This window comes from Myxocyprinus asiaticus, chromosome 24 (assembly GCF_019703515.2).
Source record: "Myxocyprinus asiaticus isolate MX2 ecotype Aquarium Trade chromosome 24, UBuf_Myxa_2, whole genome shotgun sequence".
Lineage (NCBI taxonomy): Eukaryota > Metazoa > Chordata > Actinopteri > Cypriniformes > Catostomidae > Myxocyprinus > Myxocyprinus asiaticus.
The window spans coordinates 32,346,197-32,366,709 of record NC_059367.1 but is presented as its reverse complement, the minus strand read 5'-3'; the positions used below and the strand labels follow the sequence as shown (position 1 = coordinate 32,366,709).

The 20,513-nt window shown below is 39.6% G+C and overlaps 1 protein-coding gene across 1 annotated transcript in view; it reads right to left on the bottom strand.

Moving 5' to 3' along the window:
* The window catches only part of LOC127415087 (transmembrane protein 132C-like), a 428,532-nt gene that overhangs the window by 314,972 nt on the left and 93,047 nt on the right, over nt 1–20,513 (bottom strand). The window contains exon 2 of the mRNA XM_051653633.1: nt 3,707–4,595. Within this exon, the coding sequence (XP_051509593.1) occupies nt 3,707–4,595 (889 nt within the window). The remainder of the gene's footprint in view (nt 1–3,706; nt 4,596–20,513) is intronic.

Genomic DNA, 20,513 nt, shown 5'->3' with positions numbered 1-20,513 from the left:
ATGGATTACTTTTATGCTGCCTTTATGGGCTTTTTGGACTTACAGAGCTGAAATATTCTTCTAAAAATCTTTGTTTGTATTTAGCAGAAGAAAGAAAGTCATACACATCTGGAATCGCATGAGGGTGAGTAAATGATGAGAGAATTTTCATTTTTGAGTGAACTATCTCTTTATATTCATACCAAATGCAGATACACAGAAACAAGCTCAACAACTAAAACAACTACTCACATCTGGTGTAGGTTAGGTCAACATTTGATTGCTTTATGGTAAGCTAGCATGCAGTGACAGCCATAATGACTATATACAGAAATCACAGTAGAACTGTATTAAGTGCAATGGCAATTTTTGAACACCACATGACTCATAGATGCCAGCCTTTAGAGAGCAGGCTTCCACTAATTATGTAGAAAGTTTATTCTTTGCATCACTCTCTGTACTTGAATTGCATTTAAACCAAGGGCAGTTGCTTATTGCTTATTTGGAGTTCGCCAGTGGATATGTTGGATATGCAGAGGCCTAACTTACACAGAGAGTGTGAAACATCTTTCCACGCAGCCTTCAGAGTGATGTTTGATGCATGTGCTAGTTTGTTTTTTTAGGAAATGTGCCTGTTTTGGAAATAGATGCATAATAGAGATAAGGCACAAAGTCATAATAGCATAAATCATAATCAAAACACACTAGTAAACCCCTGAAGATTAACGCAACATGATCACATGGAAAATCGACATGTTGCTTCCGAAAGTTCATGCTCCCTGAAATCTACCCTCTTCAGCCATATTAACGACAAAATCCATTCCCCATCAGACATTTTTGCATAATTTCCAGCATGCACACATTTTCCTCAAGCACTACTGATAGCGTGTTGTGCAAGCAGCCTCAGAGGCACGGTTCTGGTCCTGGACCAGGAAGTAATCAAGTTTACGTAAATAATGGTGTGTTCTGGACAAAAACAAACAAAAAAAATGCATTCCTGTTGACTTTATTACATTATTTACAAATAAAAATACAACCCATTTTGCCGGAACTCTGCAGACATTTTACCCGGAAATTGCACATGTGGCCATACGTTGAACAACACTTCGGCCATTGGGAGCAGTGATTTGAAGTACTGCTTTGAATCATCTGAAAAAGTCCTGCGACTTACAATACAGTCCAATGTGACTTATTTACATAATTATTAATAATGAAATATTAATGAAAACCTCAGCCAAAGAGATAGTAGTAGCAAGGATTTTGCCTTTACTTTATGCGACCAGTTTAAAAATTCTGTCCATCATAACATAATTGTGATAAACTCTAGACCAGGGGTTTTCAAACTGGAGTCCGGGGTCCCCACAAGGGGGTTCTAGGAGGTCCACGGAAAATAAATAAATAAATAAATAAGTGTAAAAATGTAAAAAATAAATAAATAATAATAATAAAAAAAATTGACATTAATGAATTTGACATTATTACTGTTTCATTCTGCTTTCTAAAGACTTATTGAAAATCATGAGATTAATCATGATTATTTTAGTATTTTGACTGCCATAGTTTTTATAGGTTTTTAGATAGGTTTGTTTTATATATATATATATATATATACACACAGGGTTGGGAAGGTTACTTTTGAAATGTATTCCACTACATATTACAGAATACATGCTGTAAAATTTTATTTGCAATGTATTTTGTTAGATTACTAAAGGTCAGTAACGTATTCTAAATACTTTGGATTACTTCTTCAGCACTGGTAGATTTTTTCAATTGTTTTGACTATAAAAACTCTGCCAGTACAGTAAGACAAAATACACATTAAAAATACATTCTCTGAAAAACCTAAATATCTTATATGGTGTTGTTTCTAAAACAATTGCTGGGCGGAGGGCGGGGCTGGGTCATGATTCTGCACACCCGGCCCCTAATTAGGCTGATGAAGTCCGAGAGGGATAAAGGCGACCGGAGATGGCAGTGTGACAGAGAGAGAGTTACGGGCAGCTGCCTGACACCTGTGTGTGTCTTTTGGTTCAGTTTATTATTAAACCATTATTTATATTATAAAGCCGGTTCTCGCCTCCTCCTTTCCCTCTAATCCCTTTACACTGGTGCCGAAATCCGGGAAGGAGGAGGCGAGAACCGGCTTGACAATATAAATAATGGTTTAATAATAAACTGAACCAAAAGACACATTGTGAATTTGAATTTAGTTGAAAAATTTCGCTTCAGGTTTACATACAAACATTAATAGTGAAAATAAGATAAGAAAAATGATACACTATCTTTTGGAGATAATATTTTACAGTACAATATAAAAGGCAATTATTTAATTTCCCTAACATGTTATCTTTATAATGTCACACTATTTTTCTCACACGGCACAATTGGGTCTTTATACATAAAGCTGCTTTTTTATCTTAGGAAGGAGGTCCCTCAACAGGATATCATATTTGGGGGTCCTTGGCATCAAAAAGTTTGAAAACCCCTTCTCTAGACCACTGTCAACCTAGCTCCTCTCACATGCCCATCAAATGAGGTTGCATCACATGCCTAGTAAAAACATTCAGTCAGTGAATACAATTTGTGCATAGAAAATAGGGTTGCAAAAATCAGAAATATCCATGATCAACAATCTTTAAAGTTAATAAATGAATAGAATGCAAGCTTATTGTTTTACTTCACTATACAGCATAGAGAAAATGAAGAACTACTCACTGCTCTTGGCTGGATACCTTTAGTAGTTTTAAAAAGTATTAATGTATTATAAGCATACATTGAAGATCAGTAATTTAAGCAGTTTATTTTATTTTTTATTTGCTTACTTGTATACTTGGTCCCATTTTATTTTAGGTGTCTTTAACTACTATGTACTAACATTAAAATACATACAGTACAATGAACTTACTGTGTAACTAAATGTTGTTCTGCAAAATTCTTACAAGATTCACATTTGCTGCTACTGAGGTCGAGGTACGGGTAGGTTTAGAGTTAGCGTTTAGGGTAAGGGTTGGTGTAGGGTTAGGTTTAGGGTTAGGGGTAAAGTTAAAAGTGTAACTATAGATGTAAATAAATGCATGTAAATGTAAGTACAATGCAACAACACATATGTACATAATAAGTACATTGTATCAATTGATTAAGTACATAGTAGTTAAAGTCACCTAATATAAAGTGGGTCCGAATGTTTGATAACGATGCTAAATAGACCTATCTGAAAAACTTTTGAAAAATATATATTTTTTAATTTGTTCTTATTTTGTTTCTGACTGTTTACTTGTATTTAATAATTACTGCAGAACTTAAAAAATGCTTAATCAACAAATTAGTATTTGTTTTTGCTGTTGTATTGAAACTGGTATCAAGAATCATGAAATTTCACTGGTATTGGTACCAACTACTGACATGTTGGTATCGTGACAACCCTAGTAATGTCTAAATGAACTGGTTTTAAAAATACAAAAGTAAATAATATAACTAAACCAACCTTATTTTATTAGATCACAGCAATGAAAGCCATGTTTAAGGTCAATTAGAAATAACTCTCTATGGTAACAACTACATGTATTCACCTTTTGTAAGTAAGTGAAGTGAATATTTCATGCTATTTTCCAAAACCTTCACTATCATACCGTAACTATGAACCCCTCGAAAAGGTCCTCTGTGGACAGTTAACTGCAAACACAGCAAAGTTTCTCTTGCATAAGAAAGCCACCACGTGTCTTACCTGAGAGTGAACATTTCCACAGGTGAGTATGGCGAAGCAGCAACATACGCTGACACAGTATCCCTTTGCTGAACTGGTGCGGATGGCACCAACACTGCAAAATTCCCATCCAAACGGTGATCAGATAATTCTGGAGCAGATGGAGTTTGGAACAATCTTACACTCCCAACCCGCCTCATGGGCGTAGAGGTCGGTGACCCAAACAATCCATCTTGCTCCGAGTGAGTGGAGCTTTTGACTCCCAACTCCTCGCCAAGGCAACCCCCGGTTTCTGCCGCCCGAAGGCTGTAGTAGAGCTCCACGGGCGTTCCCTCGGAAACATCTGGACCTCTTTGACGTCCAGGGACCACGCTAGGAGGTGCAAACCACCCAGGAAGAGGTTCGAGCTCTGCAACGCAGACGCCCATCTCCCCTCTCAACCTGCAACTCCCACGGACCTCCTGGGTTTCGTGGAAGGCGAACATTTGTGCGCAAGGCAGCTTATCCACTGCGCTGTAGTCGTCCCAGTCTCTTCCAACTATGTAGAACAAGACCTGCACCTTGGGCTTGTTCAGGTAAATCCTTTCATTGAGAACAAAGGTCTGAATTTTCCAATTGAAGGTGAAGAGAGTTGAAGAAGCCACAAAGGAGCCAGGCATCTGTAAGAGGTCCAATGGAACAGGCTCTTCCACCGAGAGGGTTCCATAAGTGGCATTGATGATTGGGGGCTTTCTGGCCTGGTGGATGAAGAAAAGTTCCGTTCTGGAGAGGAAACTAGAGTTACGCATGAAGTCCTGGGTGGCCTCCTTGAGGAAGAAGGAGGACTCTGTGTTGAGGAGCTGATAGTTGACAGGCAGGTAAGTAGGGGAGGCATAGCGCTGTAGATTCTCCAGGATCCGGCAGTCTGTAACTGACATAGGAAATTAAAGAGGTGTCAAAACCAGCTGAAATAATTATATGAGGGTCTCTGTTTGTGCATTTTGTGGGGGAAATAGAGGATGCAGTGTTATATTCCAGCAGTCACATGTTGAATTACTTGGTCTACACTATGTACTCCAAAGGACACATGTTGGTTATTGTTTCTGGTTCTTTTTCACAGACACATTAAAACCTGAAGACTTTCTTACTTCTGTGTAACCCAAAATGAGATGTTAGACAGAATATTACCATTCACTTTTATTGTATGGGGGAAAAAAAGATGCAATGCAAGTGAATGGTGTCTAAGATTAACATTCTGCTTTTGTGTTCCACGTAAGAAAGAAAGTCAAACAGGTTTGGAACAAATGAGTAAATGATAACTGAATTTTCATTTATGGGTGAACTAATGTGTAATTTTTGCAGTGTTTACACTTTTTGGGGAAATTAACTTATATAATTGTAACATACAGAAGAAAAGAAATGTGTTTCAGTTTCTTTGTTACACAAACACAGTTTTACACTTTTATGTATAAGAGAAATGAGAGATCAAAAGTACCTCTTAAAAGCAAAATAACATTTAAAGTTGCAAGTTTGGGAACTTGACCACCTGAATTCAGCTCAGGTGACAGACATCTGATTATTTTTTCAGAGAACTGATCTAGTTTCAACTTTCTCACCTCTTTCCACAATTCTATTTCATCACAAAAGAAGTGCCAAAGTTATTTTCAGAGCAGTCACTGCTTTCTTGCTGTTTCTGGTAGACAGCTCTGGCTGGGGCATGCTACCTCAATAGCAAAGCCTCCAGCACAAACACTGATTTCACCTCACAGACAGAGAGTAATATGGAGACTGATGAGACACAGAATAGTCACTCTAAAACATTGTGTGTGTGTGTGTGTGTGTGTGTGTGTGTGTGTGGACAGGTTTGGGTGGTTTACAAACACATTTTTTTAGGTTACAAACTGGTAGTTACAAGGGTATTATGCTATAAATATGGTTTATGAGGACTTTTCTAGTGTCCCCATAATTTGAATCGCTTAAAAGACATACTAAACAAAGTTTTTTTTGAAAATGTAAAAATGCAGAATGTTTTTTCGTGAGGGTTAGGTTTAGGGTTAGGATTAGGGGATAGAATCTATAGTGCGTACAGTATAAAAATCATTATGTCTATGGAGAGTCATTATAAGGATAGCCACACCAACGTGTGTGTGTGTGTGTCTTTGAGAGTAAATGTATGACCAGTTGCAGCATATGTATAGCATTGTTTCACTTTCTAGAAACTGCCTTCAAATGAAGCATATTGCATAGTTAAAATGAATACAATACATTTCCATTTAATAGTTCACCCAAAAATGAAAATTCTCTCATAATTTTACTCACCCTCATGCCATCCCAGATGTATGTCTTTATTTCTTCTGCTGAACACAAGCACATTTTTTAAGAATAATATTAACCAATCAAGTGAATGGTGGCCAGAATTTGAAGGTATTTGAAAGCACATAAAGGCAGCATAAAAGTAATCCATATGACTCCAGTGGTTAAATCCATATCTTCAGAAGTGATTTGATAGGTGTGGATGAAAAACAGATCAATTTTTAAGTCATTTTTAACTATAAATTCTCTTCCCTGCTCAGTAGGTGGTGATATATGCGAAGAATGCAAATTGTCAAAAACAAAAGAAAAATGTGTAAGTGAAGAATTATAGTAAAAAAGCACTTAAATATTGATCTGTTTCTCACCCACACTTATCATGTTGCTTCCGAAGACATGGATTTAACCACTGGAATCATATTAATTACATTTATGTTGCCTTTATGTGCTTTCAAGACCTTCAAAGTTCTGGCCACCATTCACTTGCATTGTATGGACCTACAGAGCTGAGATATCTTTTTTTTTTTTATTTGTGTTCAGCAGAAGACAGAAAGTCATACACATCTGGGATGGCATGAGGGTGAGTAAATGTTGAGAGAATTTTCATTTTTAGGTGCACTATTCCTTTAACATGAGATGTTGTCTTGTAAACTATTGTTTAAAGGGATAGCACACACAAAAAAGGAAAATTCTGCCATCATTTACTCACCCTTATATGATGTCAAACCTGTATGACTTTATTTCTTCTGCGGAACACAAACGGAAATAATTTAATAAATATCCTGGTGGCTGTATTCAATACAATAACACACAGTGTTTTAATCCTCAATGAAGCACCCAAAAGTGTCATAAAAGTAGTAAAAAAAAGTCTTCTGTAGGCATACAATAATTTTGTATGATGAACTGACCATAATTTAAGTTGTTATTCACTCTCAAATCAAAAAAATAAAAAATAAATAAAAGTTTATAAGCAGTGCTTAAATCCAATATGGCGGCTACGTCGATATCATTAAACCACTGGTCTTGTTACCAAACGTCATGACGTCATGTTGTAACCTTGCAATAATATGCCTTCAAAAGTCTTGGTATACAGTGTGTTGCACAGGTCTGGTCATGGACTACTTTTAGGACACTTTTGGGAGCTTTATTGAGGATTAAAATGAATCACTTCTACTGCAACTGCATTGAAATCAGCCATTCATTAAATTATTTCCTTTTGTGTTCCGCAGAAGAAAGTCACAAGGGTTTGAACCTGACCCTTGAAACCATGCAATGTACGGCCTCTCGTGGCTTATTGCTTTAAAGTCTTTCTGTTGAAATGTGTCCCTTCAAAGTCAAATCCAGTCTCAAAATGTATTGTGTATATTTGTATCCAACCTGTGTTTTAACATCATGTCCTAATCAATGGTTAAGTGGTCTTCGACCTTTAAACTAAAGAACAATCTGTACTTTGATTCCTTTCCTCATCTCCTCTCTTTCTTCACTGCATTTTGACAAAGGATGTAGGAATGAATGACCTCCTTGTGAATCAGAGAGCATAAAATACTACTCATTCAGCAGGATTTGCAATTCACACACATACATGCCCATACAAAATCACAACTGAAAATGAAAGGCTTTGAAGGAGACATGGAGTTACAGTACATCTTATCATGGCGAAACAAACTGAGTAATTCATTGCAATGATTGAAAGGAAATTCGGAGAAAGTTTGTTTACAAGATTTATTGTCTTGCCTTTACAAAAGAAATGGTATTTTCATAGTGCATTTAGAGGTGCTGTAAGCTATTTTATTTTTACAATACCACATAAAAATTTACCTGACAGATATTATTGAAATAGATGTCCTGAAAAATCACACCTGTCTGTTTGAGAGCCAAAAACTCTGTAAACAGCAAAAAAGTGCCATATAGTGGCTTGTGCTACCTAAAAACTAGCCAGACAGAAACACTTTCTGCTTGTGAATCATTTTGTGTGTTCATATTTGCTGCAAGGAGATTAATAATATCTGGAGAAAGCTATCCATTAACCCTTAACCAATTGTATTAGGATTCAGATCGCTTCAACCAGAGTCATCCAAATATGAGCAGAGAGGATCATTCACTGTAATTACATATGGCCACCAGGAGATGGCGCCAATTACATGACACACACTCAATGATGACTCAAATGGCACAGAATGGAACTAAATGAAATCTCATTACTCATGCATGCCTTTTTTGGAGAGAGATCATACCTTTAGTCATTGTTGTATTTGCATGCGTAATTAGTTCTTATGTACAGTTATTATGTTGTATTTGTTCGGAGAGGCTTTTGGACACTGAGATGTTTTGGGACACTAGGATACATGATTTGTGTAATGCTATAACTTTTTATTGCTTTGTCGTATCAACACAACATTTTACCCAGTTACAGGAGACATGATTGGAAACAAAACAAAGGTGTTTTTACGAAGCTACCATTTTACACCCTGAGATATATAATGTCAAATTAGAAAAATAAGAAAAAAAGTGAATTTTTGGCTCAAGTTTTTTTTTTAATGATTTTTCAGCAGTTTATTAGGCTGAGAATTTATCATAATCTATATCATTAAAAAAAAAAATGTATATGATACCAAACGCTTGTGTTTTTTATTTTATTATTTTTTTTTTTTTTTCAAATTTTAAGCCTTTAATTTTGGGTATGCCACTGAAACAAGAAAACACCCTCAGAGCTTTAAAAACACTCTCAGAGCTTAAAGGGTTAAACAAAATGGTCACTGTTAAAGCATCCGTTGTCACACATTTTACTTTAGTGAATAGTTCTCAGGGTTCTCTAGATAAAAGGGGATAACTTAGATTATAGTCCTTGTGACTATTTCCTTGTGTGACAACTAGCCCCGGTCTCCCCAATTAAAATGTATGTTGCTTGTTAAGAATTAATTTCATCAGTATACGCAGCTACTTTTGAATGGCCGTCAATGGAGAAAGCTGTTTTTTGGGTCCTGATGGTGTAGTTACGGCATCTATCAGCAGGGGCTAACTCTAACCAAACTCTGACCCCATGGTTGCTGACATGAGTGCAGAGTTTTGGAGAGAGGGTGTGTGGTTGCAGTAAGCAAAATGGTTGAAATTAATTACAACAAGATACCTCCATACACATGCCTTGAAATGAATTTTGCCTATACAGACACTTGAAAACACATAGAGTACACTTACATACAATAGGCAATGCATGCTTTGCCAGTAATCAACTCCTTCTGCCAGATGTTGCAATGAAGCCCTGATGTAGTGGTTGTTATTCTGCCATGAATAACTAGTAACAGCAGATAACAAAAACCTACCTCACAAACCAAAAACACAAATACTGCAGGGCAGACTGCCATACGTTAACTTGCAGAAGTAGAAAAGTCCTGGCTGCCTGCAGTTATACTCAGAAATACAACACAATGTCATCTTTGACAAAAACCATTACAGAATTTCATTTACGACTTACAAGCTCGGTTGACTTTGTTTAATTTCTAGAGTGCCCCATTCAAAGCAGTTGTAAGTGTTTAGTACAAAAAGAGAGAAATAGTTATGAAAAGTAATGAATGAGCCCGGGCTTAAATGAAATTATGAACATGACCAGCAACCCGGAAAAAGGAAGCCATTAATCAGAAGCTCTTTAATGTGCTGTGTGGCAGTAATTTCAGAGCGGGCGTAATACAAAGTGATACACTTATTTGAAAGAGAAAATGAAATATGGGAGTTGAATACCACTAAACGCCCACAAATTTCCTCTACTTATTCAATATAAGTCAATTTCATTTTATTTAGTGCAACAATAATGAAATATTTATTTTTTTGATTGTACTTTTTATGATTGCACAAGTTTGAACAAAATCACAAAGGAATAAGAACTGCTAATAAGTCCTCACTTTCTCACTCAAAACAGAAAAATTAAACTGCAGTAAAAAATGTAAAATATCAGCAAATTTTTTATAACATAAAAAAATAATTTAGACATGGATGGGAGATAGCACGTTTGTTTTCTCTTTTCGATCTGATACCAAAGGCAATATTTAATGCAACTTTATTTGGAGCATAAATGGTAATTGTAGCTATTTAGCATATTTTAAAGCCAACATTTTAACATTTAAAGGGATAGCTCACCCTAAAATGACAATTATGTCATCATTTACTCACCGTCATGTTGTTCCAAACATTTATGTTTTTCTTTTTATATGTGTGGGAAAAAGATGCAATGAAAGTGAATGGTTACTGTTAGCAACGGTCTGCCTAAGATGTTGTTTTGTGTCCCACAGAAAGAAAAAAAAAAGACATACAGGTTTGGAACAACAAGACAGTGAGTAAATGATGAATGAATTTTCATTTTTGAGAAAACTATACCTTTAAAAGCATAAAAGTCCAATTATCAGACTTCTGTTTTTGTTTTATTAACAACAGTTACAGAACATGATCAGTCTTTTCACTAATTACATGTAACTAACTTCTAAACTTTAACAAACATCAAGCAAACCCACTATAATACATGCCACATTTTGCTCTGTCGCGATTTAGTGTGAAACAACTAAATCATCTGTGATGTTTTTGTCTTCATTTTAGGTGATGTGTTAGCATTTCTGCTCATGTTCAGCTTCCTCTCCTACAAAACTATTTCAAACACACTTCATTTTTTCACTCCGAAGTTTTAAAGTTGCATAAGAGCCATTTAATCGTTCTCATTTGCTATGTGTGGGGCTAGCCCTTCATCCTCAATGTTAATCAACAGAGATCTGGAGAAAATCATGCGCATGTGCACCGAGTGTTCAACGATGGCCTGAGGGGCTAGTTTGCCTTTGCCCCTGAGCCAATCAAAAGCTTTGATCATATTTATGTCAGCTGTTGACATGAGCATCGGAAGTTACCGCTCCTGACTGCAGACCTGCATAGTGAACTTCATTGGTAAGTTTTAAAAGCTATTTTTTTTCTAATGTTCTGTTGGATTGGTTGGATTAGTTAAGCACCGTTCATCATTTCATTAAATTGTATGCCATTGCATTGAGGTGTTGTATTGTTGATGCATTGGTTTTGTATTAGATATCAGTGGCTGCTAAATATTGAGAGTATGTCGTTTTGATTAGTTTTTTTTTTTTTTTTTTTTATGCTGCTCATTCAAGTTAGTGAGATAATATGCACAATCTTTGATGATCTGCCTATTTGTGGTTTACTTTCACGGTCACTTGAGCTTTTTGACGTGGATGTGCATGTCTTAGTGGTGTTTTGTGCTGAGGTTAATTTATTAGGGATGTTTGTGTGGCATCATGTTCAGAGGTTGCCCCAAAAAAATTTCTTTATTCGACCCTCTCTGTAAAATTTCTGGCATGGTCTATTTTTATCAGTCATATTTGTTTTCATTTTATAAGTACTAGGGCATTGAGGGGCGTAGCATCTATTATAATGGCACATACATGGCAGTAGATAGGCTTTTATGATAGATTTTTTGACTCCCCTTGTTTGAGTCCAGTGAAACCAATGAGTTCTCGTGTTAAACTTCTACCTGTCAATCAATCGCTGCGCTAAAACAAGGTTTTTAAACTTTGCCGGTTAAAGCACATACACACATGCACAAGTTCACAGAACTTCATAGTCCCTGATTTGAATATAAAGTGTAACATGAGAAGCACATCTGTGAAGCTCAGTTTACACAGTTACTCCACTAAAATAATGGACAATTCTGCTCTAAACGTGATGTTTGCGCTTATTAAATGCATGCATAACTGGCTGAAATGATGCATTGTTTTTTTGTGTTTTCGCTTTATTGTCATACATTAACACACTGAAGTAATGATTTATGTATGCAGTCATGAAATCAGATACCCTCTACTCAAAATCTAAACACAAAAGAGATGCACAATACCAGGTGTAAATGATGATGGTGCCCGTTAATACGCATTTAATAGGGCTATGCATATTAACACCAGGGATTAAACAGGGCACATGTTTTGCACAAAGAAAATGAAGCCCACAGTTGACTTTATTTTCGGGACACTTTTAAGTATATTTTACCAACCAATTTTCATTACCATAACTCATCGAGACGTTTTACATTTACTATTCCCATTGTTTTCAATGATTATTCTCATTACCATTACACATTTTTTTTTTTTTTTTACTGTATTACAATGTTGTACAATGACAATAAAATCAGCAAAATGAAAAGGCAGAACCAAGGGAGTACTACTATGATGTATAAATACTTTACAATTTAAATATACATTTTTTCACAGTTCGGTAATGAGATTTAGGAGGTAAAATGTGTGTAACTGTCATAAAAACTATCACCATGTACATTTAAAAAATATATATATATATATTATTTGCCATAAAAATAGGCCTCATTTTATATATATATATATATATATATACACAGTGCTTTCGTGTGGAGATCAAAGCAGTGCTTGACTCTGGCATTGACGCCATCACATGAATCATGAACGTGGCTTCATGATTGCTGTAAAAAAGCAGATTGCCACAGTCTGTCAGGTGAATAATATTGTGGAGGATGAGATTTTTAGAGATTTCATGCCCATTGCAATGAAAATTTTATATATAATCTATGAGGGGACTAGTTCTTTCAACCTCCCAATTACTAAAACTAAAAACTTCACCATTTTTTAATCTGCGATTAATCACAATTAACTATGAAAGATTATGTGACTAATCACACTTAAAATGCTTAATCAACTGACAGCACTAATATATATATATATATATATATACACACACAGTGCATTCAGAATGTATTCAGACCCCTTAATTATTTTCACATTGTTTTATATTGCAACTTTATGATGAAATGCTTTAAATTATATATTTTTTCACATCAATCTACACTCCATACCCCATAATGACAAAGCAAAAACCAGATTTTTGATAATTTTGAAAATTTATTAAAAAGAAAAAAATGAAATATCACATTGACATAAGTATTCAGACCCTTAACGCAGTACAGGGATTTTCTGCCATTCTTCTCTGTAGATCTTCTCAAGCTCTGTCAGGTTGGATGGGGACCATCGGTGGACTGCCATTTTCAGGTCTCTCCAAAGATGTTCGATTGGGTTCAAGTCCGGGCTCTGGCTGGGCCACTCAAGGACATTCACAGAGTTGCTAAGCCACTCTTGTGTTTTCTTGGCTGTGTGCTTAGGGTCATTGTCCTGTTGGGAGGTGAACCTTCGGCCCAGTCTGAGGTCCTGAGCACTCTGGACCCGGTTTTCATTAAGGATATCTCTGTATTTTGCTGTGTTCAGCTTTTCTTCAACCCTGACCAGTCCCCCAGTCCCTGCTGCTGAAAAACATCCCCACAGCATGATGCTACCACCACCATGTTTCACCGTTGTGATGGTATTGCACAGGTGATGAGCGGTGCCTGGTTTCCTCCAGACATGACGCTTGGAATTGAGGCAAAACAGTTAAATCTTCATTTCATCAGACCTTAGAATCTTGTTTCTCACAGTTTGAGAGTCCTTTAGGTGCTTTTTTATGTGTCTTGCACTGAGGAGAGGCTTCCGTCTGGCCACTCTGCCATAAAGCCCAGATCGGTGGAGTGTTGCAATGATGGTTATCCTTCTGCAAGTTTCTCCCATCTCAACACATGATCTCTGGAGCTCAACCAGAGTGACCATCAGGTTCTTGGTCACCTCTCTTACCAAGGCCCTTCTCCCCTGATTGCTCAGTTTGGCCGGGCAGCCAGCTCTAGGAAGAGTCTTGGTTGTTCCAAACTTTTTCCATTTAAGAATGATGGAGGCCACTGTGCTCTTGGGAACCTTCAATGCAGCTGACAATTTTAGCCTTCCCCAGATCTGTGTCCCAACACAATCCTGTCTCAGATCTCTGTAGGCAGTTCCTTTGACCTCATGGCTTGGTTTTTGCTCTGATATGCATTTTCAGCTGTGAGACCTTATATACTGTAGACAAGTGTGTGCCTTTTCAAATCATGTCGAATCAATTAAATTTGCCACAGGTGGACTCCAATCAAAGTTTAGAAACATCTCAAAGATGATCCAAAGAAACGGGATGCACCTGAGCTAAATTTCAAGTGTCATAGCAAAGAGTCTTAATACTTATGTCAATGTGATATTTTAACTGCTGAGCGCTGGTACCACTGAGGACTCCTTCATGTTGTTGAGCGGGGTGGGGGGAGGGGTGTCTGGGTGTGGAACTGCTGTGCACTCGCTGGTCTGCTGAGGCCCCACAACACTGCTTGTACTGTCACCACATCTCCTGCTGAAAGCGTTTAAAGCGCTCCTCCCGCAGGGCCCCATGGGAGTTGTAGGCCAGGCCTCATGGGAGTTGTAGGCCCCTGGACTTCAGCCCGTATAAGCCTGTGCATTAATGCATCCCTGCTGACTCTTTACTGAACATTTTACAGTTCTCCTGCCTCTATTGAATGGTTCTTTCTCAGACCACACTGCTGTCACACTGATGAATCAACATAAGCAGCCAGTCAGCCCTTGTAGGGAAGCTCCAGACAAGGGGAAGGTCTTCCTCTGACTACCCAAGCAGGACAAGGTATTAGGGCAGCCTGACATGAGGGCTGCCCAGAGGAGAGCAGCCCAGGGTGGAGAGGGATTTCAGAGTCACTGCCCCTTAGCATGGATGTGGACAGAAGCATCCCTAATGATATGTAAGGCTACAGGAGACAGTGTCAACCTGTCCAAAGCCTGTCAAATAGTGTGGTGAGAGGGTGAGATGGGACAGCGAGTTACAGAGGTGTGAGAAAGAAAATGAAAAAATGGGGAAAGAGGGGCCAGTAAACAGATAAAAGGAAGGTGGAACGAAGATAAGAAAGTAAGAGAAAGAAAAGTGTGGTTGTCAGGTGTTTACTGAAGTGGAGCAGGACTGTTTCCTCAAGGGACTCTTCTGTTGAATTCTGCTGCTTAGGTCTGGAGGACTATGGCTTTATTGTTGTTCACACTGCAGGGAAATGCGATTCTTTCATCAATCTGATTTTTTCAACCAACTGTTCAAACTGCAAGTTATATGTGGCCAGATAAGATTTTCTTCTGTTCAGACTGCAGTCGCTTTTAGTAGCACGTCCACATTGTTATGGTTCCCAAACTCTCTTGCCCTCTATACATCTCCAACTTTCATCTCAAAGCCAACTTCTTTCCTTTAAATAAGAGCTATAGGCTTATGCTGTTTTTCCTCAAGTCCCAATATCTAATTCTTGCCATACATTATATCAATTGTTATTAATAAGGGCTATTGACTTTGTGCTGGCTTGTCAAAATTAATTCATAGAGCTTTTGTTTTCATAAGCATAATTTAAGGAATGATATATGTGGGCTCGTCTTAAAACAGCCAGAAAGGCAGTTAAACGTATGCTAGGAGCTGTGAGCAGAATCAATATATAATACAACATTATGCCTGTTTAGGGTTCCCATAGAAATAAATGATATTGAAAAATGAGCATGTTCATCTACCGAGACTGGCCAGAACTAATGATTTACAAAGCAAAGCACTTTCAGAGGTATATTTAAAAAGCCCTCAAGAATACTGCAAGGTGAAAAGCTGAGACTCTAAACGTATTCCTAAGTCCTTTTTTCTCCAACTCGACAGTTTCGAAGGAATAGAGTGGCACTGGTAAGCTTATTTGTGTTACCTAGAGGCACCCCGCAGTAGCACTAATCATATTTCAACCTCTCACAGGACATTTTGATAAAAGAACTGCAGTAGCACTTTCTGAAACAGCTGTTTTGAAGTCAACATTACAGAGTATTGTACTGTACATTAAACACAACTAGTGTGACCTGCTGTTTATGTTGGAGCCACCAAGCAGCAGTAGTGCTATGGAGAAGTTTGTCATTAGGCTACTCTGTGCCTCCTTCATCACCTCTCTAAAGAGTTTCCGCCCACAATGCTATCCTGTTTGGCTCTGTAATTGCCTCGTGTAGAGAGGACACATGTCATCAATGTTCATCACCAATGTCTTTAGCCAAGGCTTTAAGAGCTATCGACTGTGTAGTAAAAACCAAAGGATGAGTTCTCATTTCATTCTCTGCAACATACATTTCATTGGCAATGGTCCAGTTGGGATCGGCATGTCCATTTTGTATTAACCTTGTCTGTCCTCAATGGGTCTGTACTGTAGGCGGCCTTTAAACTTGACCCTGGTGCTATGACAAGTGTGTAATGCTCAAGGAGTCAAGGTTTGGCTGGTTAGCGTGAGCAGTTAACCCCTGCTGTTAGATTCTGTAACTATACATGGACAGCCATTAAAAGTAGTGTATGCTGATATATATATATATATATATATATATATATATATATATATATATATATATATATATATATATATATGATATACTGTATATACACAAGCCCGTCTCCACCCATTCACATGCCTGGCCCACCCAACCACACGCCAGCCCAATTGTGGTGCCATCAGCCAATCCACATTGTCAGGACGTAATTTCCCTGTGGCTCCAGAGTGACTGGTCACATGGCATTTAAGGCTCAGGTGATTGGCTTAAAACACCAGATAAGAACTGAGTGCCCATGAGCAAAGATGGCGGCATGCAGGTTGCATACTTCCAGGGCTACATGTGCCAGCCGAGCAACTACCATTGAAATCACTGGGAATGCTAATTGAAAGCTCTTTTCGGATATTATAGACCAGTTTGGTAATGCCCAAAGTCGTTTGGGTAATTACTGGATCTGGAATGTCTTGGTTCCACACACACTAAACCCACAGCTTACAGATGTCTAGCTGCTCATAGAAACCATTTAATTACTTCAAACTCAGGACAAATAAAGAAACGTGAACACACACACAAAACAACATAATGCAGTAGGACTGTAATTGGAAGTGTGGAAATAAACCAGATGTGGCAACTTGCCTTCAGTAAGTCTTACTACCAGTGCAAAGAATGCTGCTGTTTCAGTTTCAACAAATTATTTTGGTCAGTTTACTTGTAACAGTTTAAATTTTTGAAGATGGTGATAGTATTGGTACCACAGTGAAGCCTAAATCATAAACAGAGAAGTTTCTGATAGGGTGCTGCTGTGGTCAGGGCTCCTGAAATCACAAGTCAAGAAGGTCATGAACTTTCAATGATTGCTCATCAAAGGGTTAATAGTGGACAAGTGTAATATTTTTTAAATCAACAGATAGAATATACATTTATTCTGTAACACTTTACAATTTGTTTCCGTTCGTTAAAATTACTTAATGCAGTTGGTAACATGAACTAACAATGAACAATATATTTTTAACAGCATTTGTTAATCTTTGTTAATGTTAGTTTATATATATATTGTTAGTTCATAGTGCATTAACTAATGTTAACATACACTGGCCTCCAAAAGTTTGGAATAATATACTGATTTTGCTGTTTCGGAAGGAAATTGGTACTTGAATTTACCAAAGTGGCATTCAACTGATCACAAAGTATAGTCAGGACATTACTGATGTAAAAAACAGCACCATCACTATTTGAAAAAGTCATTTTTGATCAAATCTAGACAGGCCCCATTTCCAGCAGCCATCAATCCAAAACCTTATCCTTGAGTAATCATGCTACATTGCTAATTTGGTACTAGAAAATCACTTGCCATTATATCAAACACAGCTGAAAGCTATTTGGTTCATTAAATGAAGCTTAACATTATCTTTGTGTTTGTTTTTGTGTTGCCAGAGTATGCAATATACTGGCATGTCTTAAGGTCAATATTAGGTCAAAAAAGGCAAAAAAGAAACAGCTTTCTCTAGAAACTCGTCAGTCAATCATTGTTTTGAGGATTGAAGGCTATACAATGCTTGAAACTGCCAAAAAACTGAAGATTTCATACAAAGGTGTACACTACAGTCTTCAAAGATAAAGGACAACTGGCTCTAAAAAGGACAGAAAGAGATGTGGAAGGCCAGATGTACAACTAAACGTCATGGTTACTGGTGTAACCTCCGTTCCCTGATGGAGGGAACGAGACGTTGGTGTTGATGTAGTGACACTAGGGGTCACTCTTGGGAGCCCGAGACACCTCTGGTCTTTGATAAAAGGCAAATGAAAATTGGCGAGTGGTATTTGCATGCCACTCCCCCGAACATACGGGTATAAAAGGAGCTGGTATGCAACCACTCATTCAGGTTTTACGCTGAGGAGCCGATATAAGGTCCGGCCATTTCAGCGGGTAGTTCAGCATTGTGGCAGGAGGGACCAACGTCTCGTTCCCTCCATCAGGGAATGGAGGTTACACCAGTAACCATGACGTTCCCTATCTGTCACTCACTCGACGTTGGTGTCGATGTAGTGACACTAGGGGTCCCTATACAAAACGCCACAAGGCTGAACTGTGTTACGTGAACTGGCGGTGTGTGGTGGGCAGACTTGCTGTGTGCCTCATAGCCAGCGCACCAGGTCGACACGTAACCTCCCCCAACACAGTTATGAGTGTCGAACGGCCCTTTTTGGGGACAAGTCAACTACCCAGAGATAGAGACAGGCTTAACGCAGTCGTGGCCTCTTTCCCCTTCTCTTTTTCCACTCCCTAAAAAAGAAGGGGGATTATCTGACTGGGCCGCCAGGTCTAGTCGGGGGGTGTCCCTCCCAAGGGGAGGACACCGTGGAGACCACACCTCGCCCCAAGTGAGGAGGGGATATTTAAGTGGAAGAATACATCACATGGTCTTTCCAACCATGTGGAGAGCCTTCAAGGTAGATCCTGCCCAATGGGGGAGGAGTTACTACAACATGGAGACTGAGGGGCTCTGCCCAAGGAAGACACAGTTTGCCAGTAGGAAAACGAACTAGCGGAAGATATAGATCGCATGGGGTTAGCCTTACAGGGAACCGCCACATGCGGAGCACCTACCCCAGAACCGGGCTCTTAGTTAGTGCGTGTACTGGGCCGGCAGCGAGTCTCTCCGAAAACTCGACTGCCACAGGGCTCGGAGGAAGTCAACCAGGGAACAACTTTTGTGAACACTACTGGGAATTAACAGCGCATGTCTTCAGCTCAAAAGGAGGTGGATGGTGCTATGCGCAAGCGATACACCCGGCCGGCTATCCCGGGCTTATCCGCTTGTGTTGCGTGCCACTACCTGGGATGAAACCGGTTCCACCCGGAGGTTGTAGAACCTTGCAAAAGTGTTGGATGTTGCCCAGCCCGCTGCTCTGCAAATGTCTGTTAGAGAGGCACCTCTGGCCAAGGCCCAAGAAGCCGCTACACCACGGGTAGAATGGGCTTATAGTCCTACTGGGGGCGGCATGTTTTGGACGAGATATGCCATAGTTATGGCGTCAATGAGCCAGTGGGTGATCCTCTGCTTGGAGACAGCGCTTTCTTTCCGCTGTGCACCAAAGCAGACAAAGAGCTGCTCAGAGATTCTAAAGCTCTGCGTGCGATCCAAATAGATGCGTAAAGCGCGCACTGGACACAGCAACGACAGGGCTGGGTCTGCCTCCTCCTGGGGCAGTGCTTGCAGGTTCACCACCTGGTCCCTAAAAGGAGTGGTGGGAACCTTGGGCACATAGCCCGGTCAAGGGTCTCAGGATCATGTGAGAATAGCCCAGACCGAACTCCAGGCATGTTTCGCTGACAGAGAACGCTTGCAGGTCACCTACCCTCTTGATGGAAGTGAGTGCAGTCAGGAGGGCAGTCTTCAAGGAGAGTGCCTTAAGCCCGGCTGACTGCAAAGCTCAAAGGGGGCTCTCTGTAGACCCTGAAAAACTACAGAGGTCCGATGAGGGAACAAGGCGCGGCCTGGAGGTATTCAGTCTCCTGGCGCCTCTTAGGAACCTGATGATCAGATGATGCTTCCCTAAGGACTTACCGTCGACTGCGTCGTGGTGTGCTGCTATGGCAGCAATGTACACCTTCAAGGTGGAAGGGGACAGCCTGCCTTCCAACCTCTCTTGCAGGAAGGAAAGCACTGATCTGACTGCGCACCTCTGGGGGTCTTCCTGACGGGAAGAACACCACTTAGCGAACAGACGCCACTTAAAGGCATACAGGCACCTCGTAGAGGGAGCCCTAGCCTGAGTGAACGTGTCTACCACCGCAGGTGGGAGACAGCTTAGGTCTTCCACGTCCCGTCCAGGGGCCAGACATGGAGATTCCAGAGGTCTGGGCACGGGTGCCGGATGGTGCCCCTTCCCTGAGAAAGAAGGTCCTTCCTCAGGGGAATTTGCCCGGGGGAGCTGTCACGAGGAGAGTGAGGTCCGAGCACCACATCTGGGCGGGCCAGTAGGGTGCTTACCAGGATGAACTTCTCCTCGTCCTCCCTGACCTTGCACAGGGTCTGTGCGAGGAGGCTCACTGGGGGAAAACGCATATTTATGAATACCAGGGGACCAGCTGTGTGCCAGCGTGTCTATGCCGAGGAAGGCCTCAGTGAGGGTGTACCAGAGCGGGCAGTGGGAGGATTCTTGGGAGACGAACAGGTGCACCTGTGCCTGACCGAATCGACTCCAAATCAGCTGGATCACCTGAAGGTGGAGTCTTCACTCTCCCTTGAGGGTAACCTGTTGTTACGGCGCATCTGCCGAAGTGTTGAGGTTGCCCGGGATGTGAGTGGCTT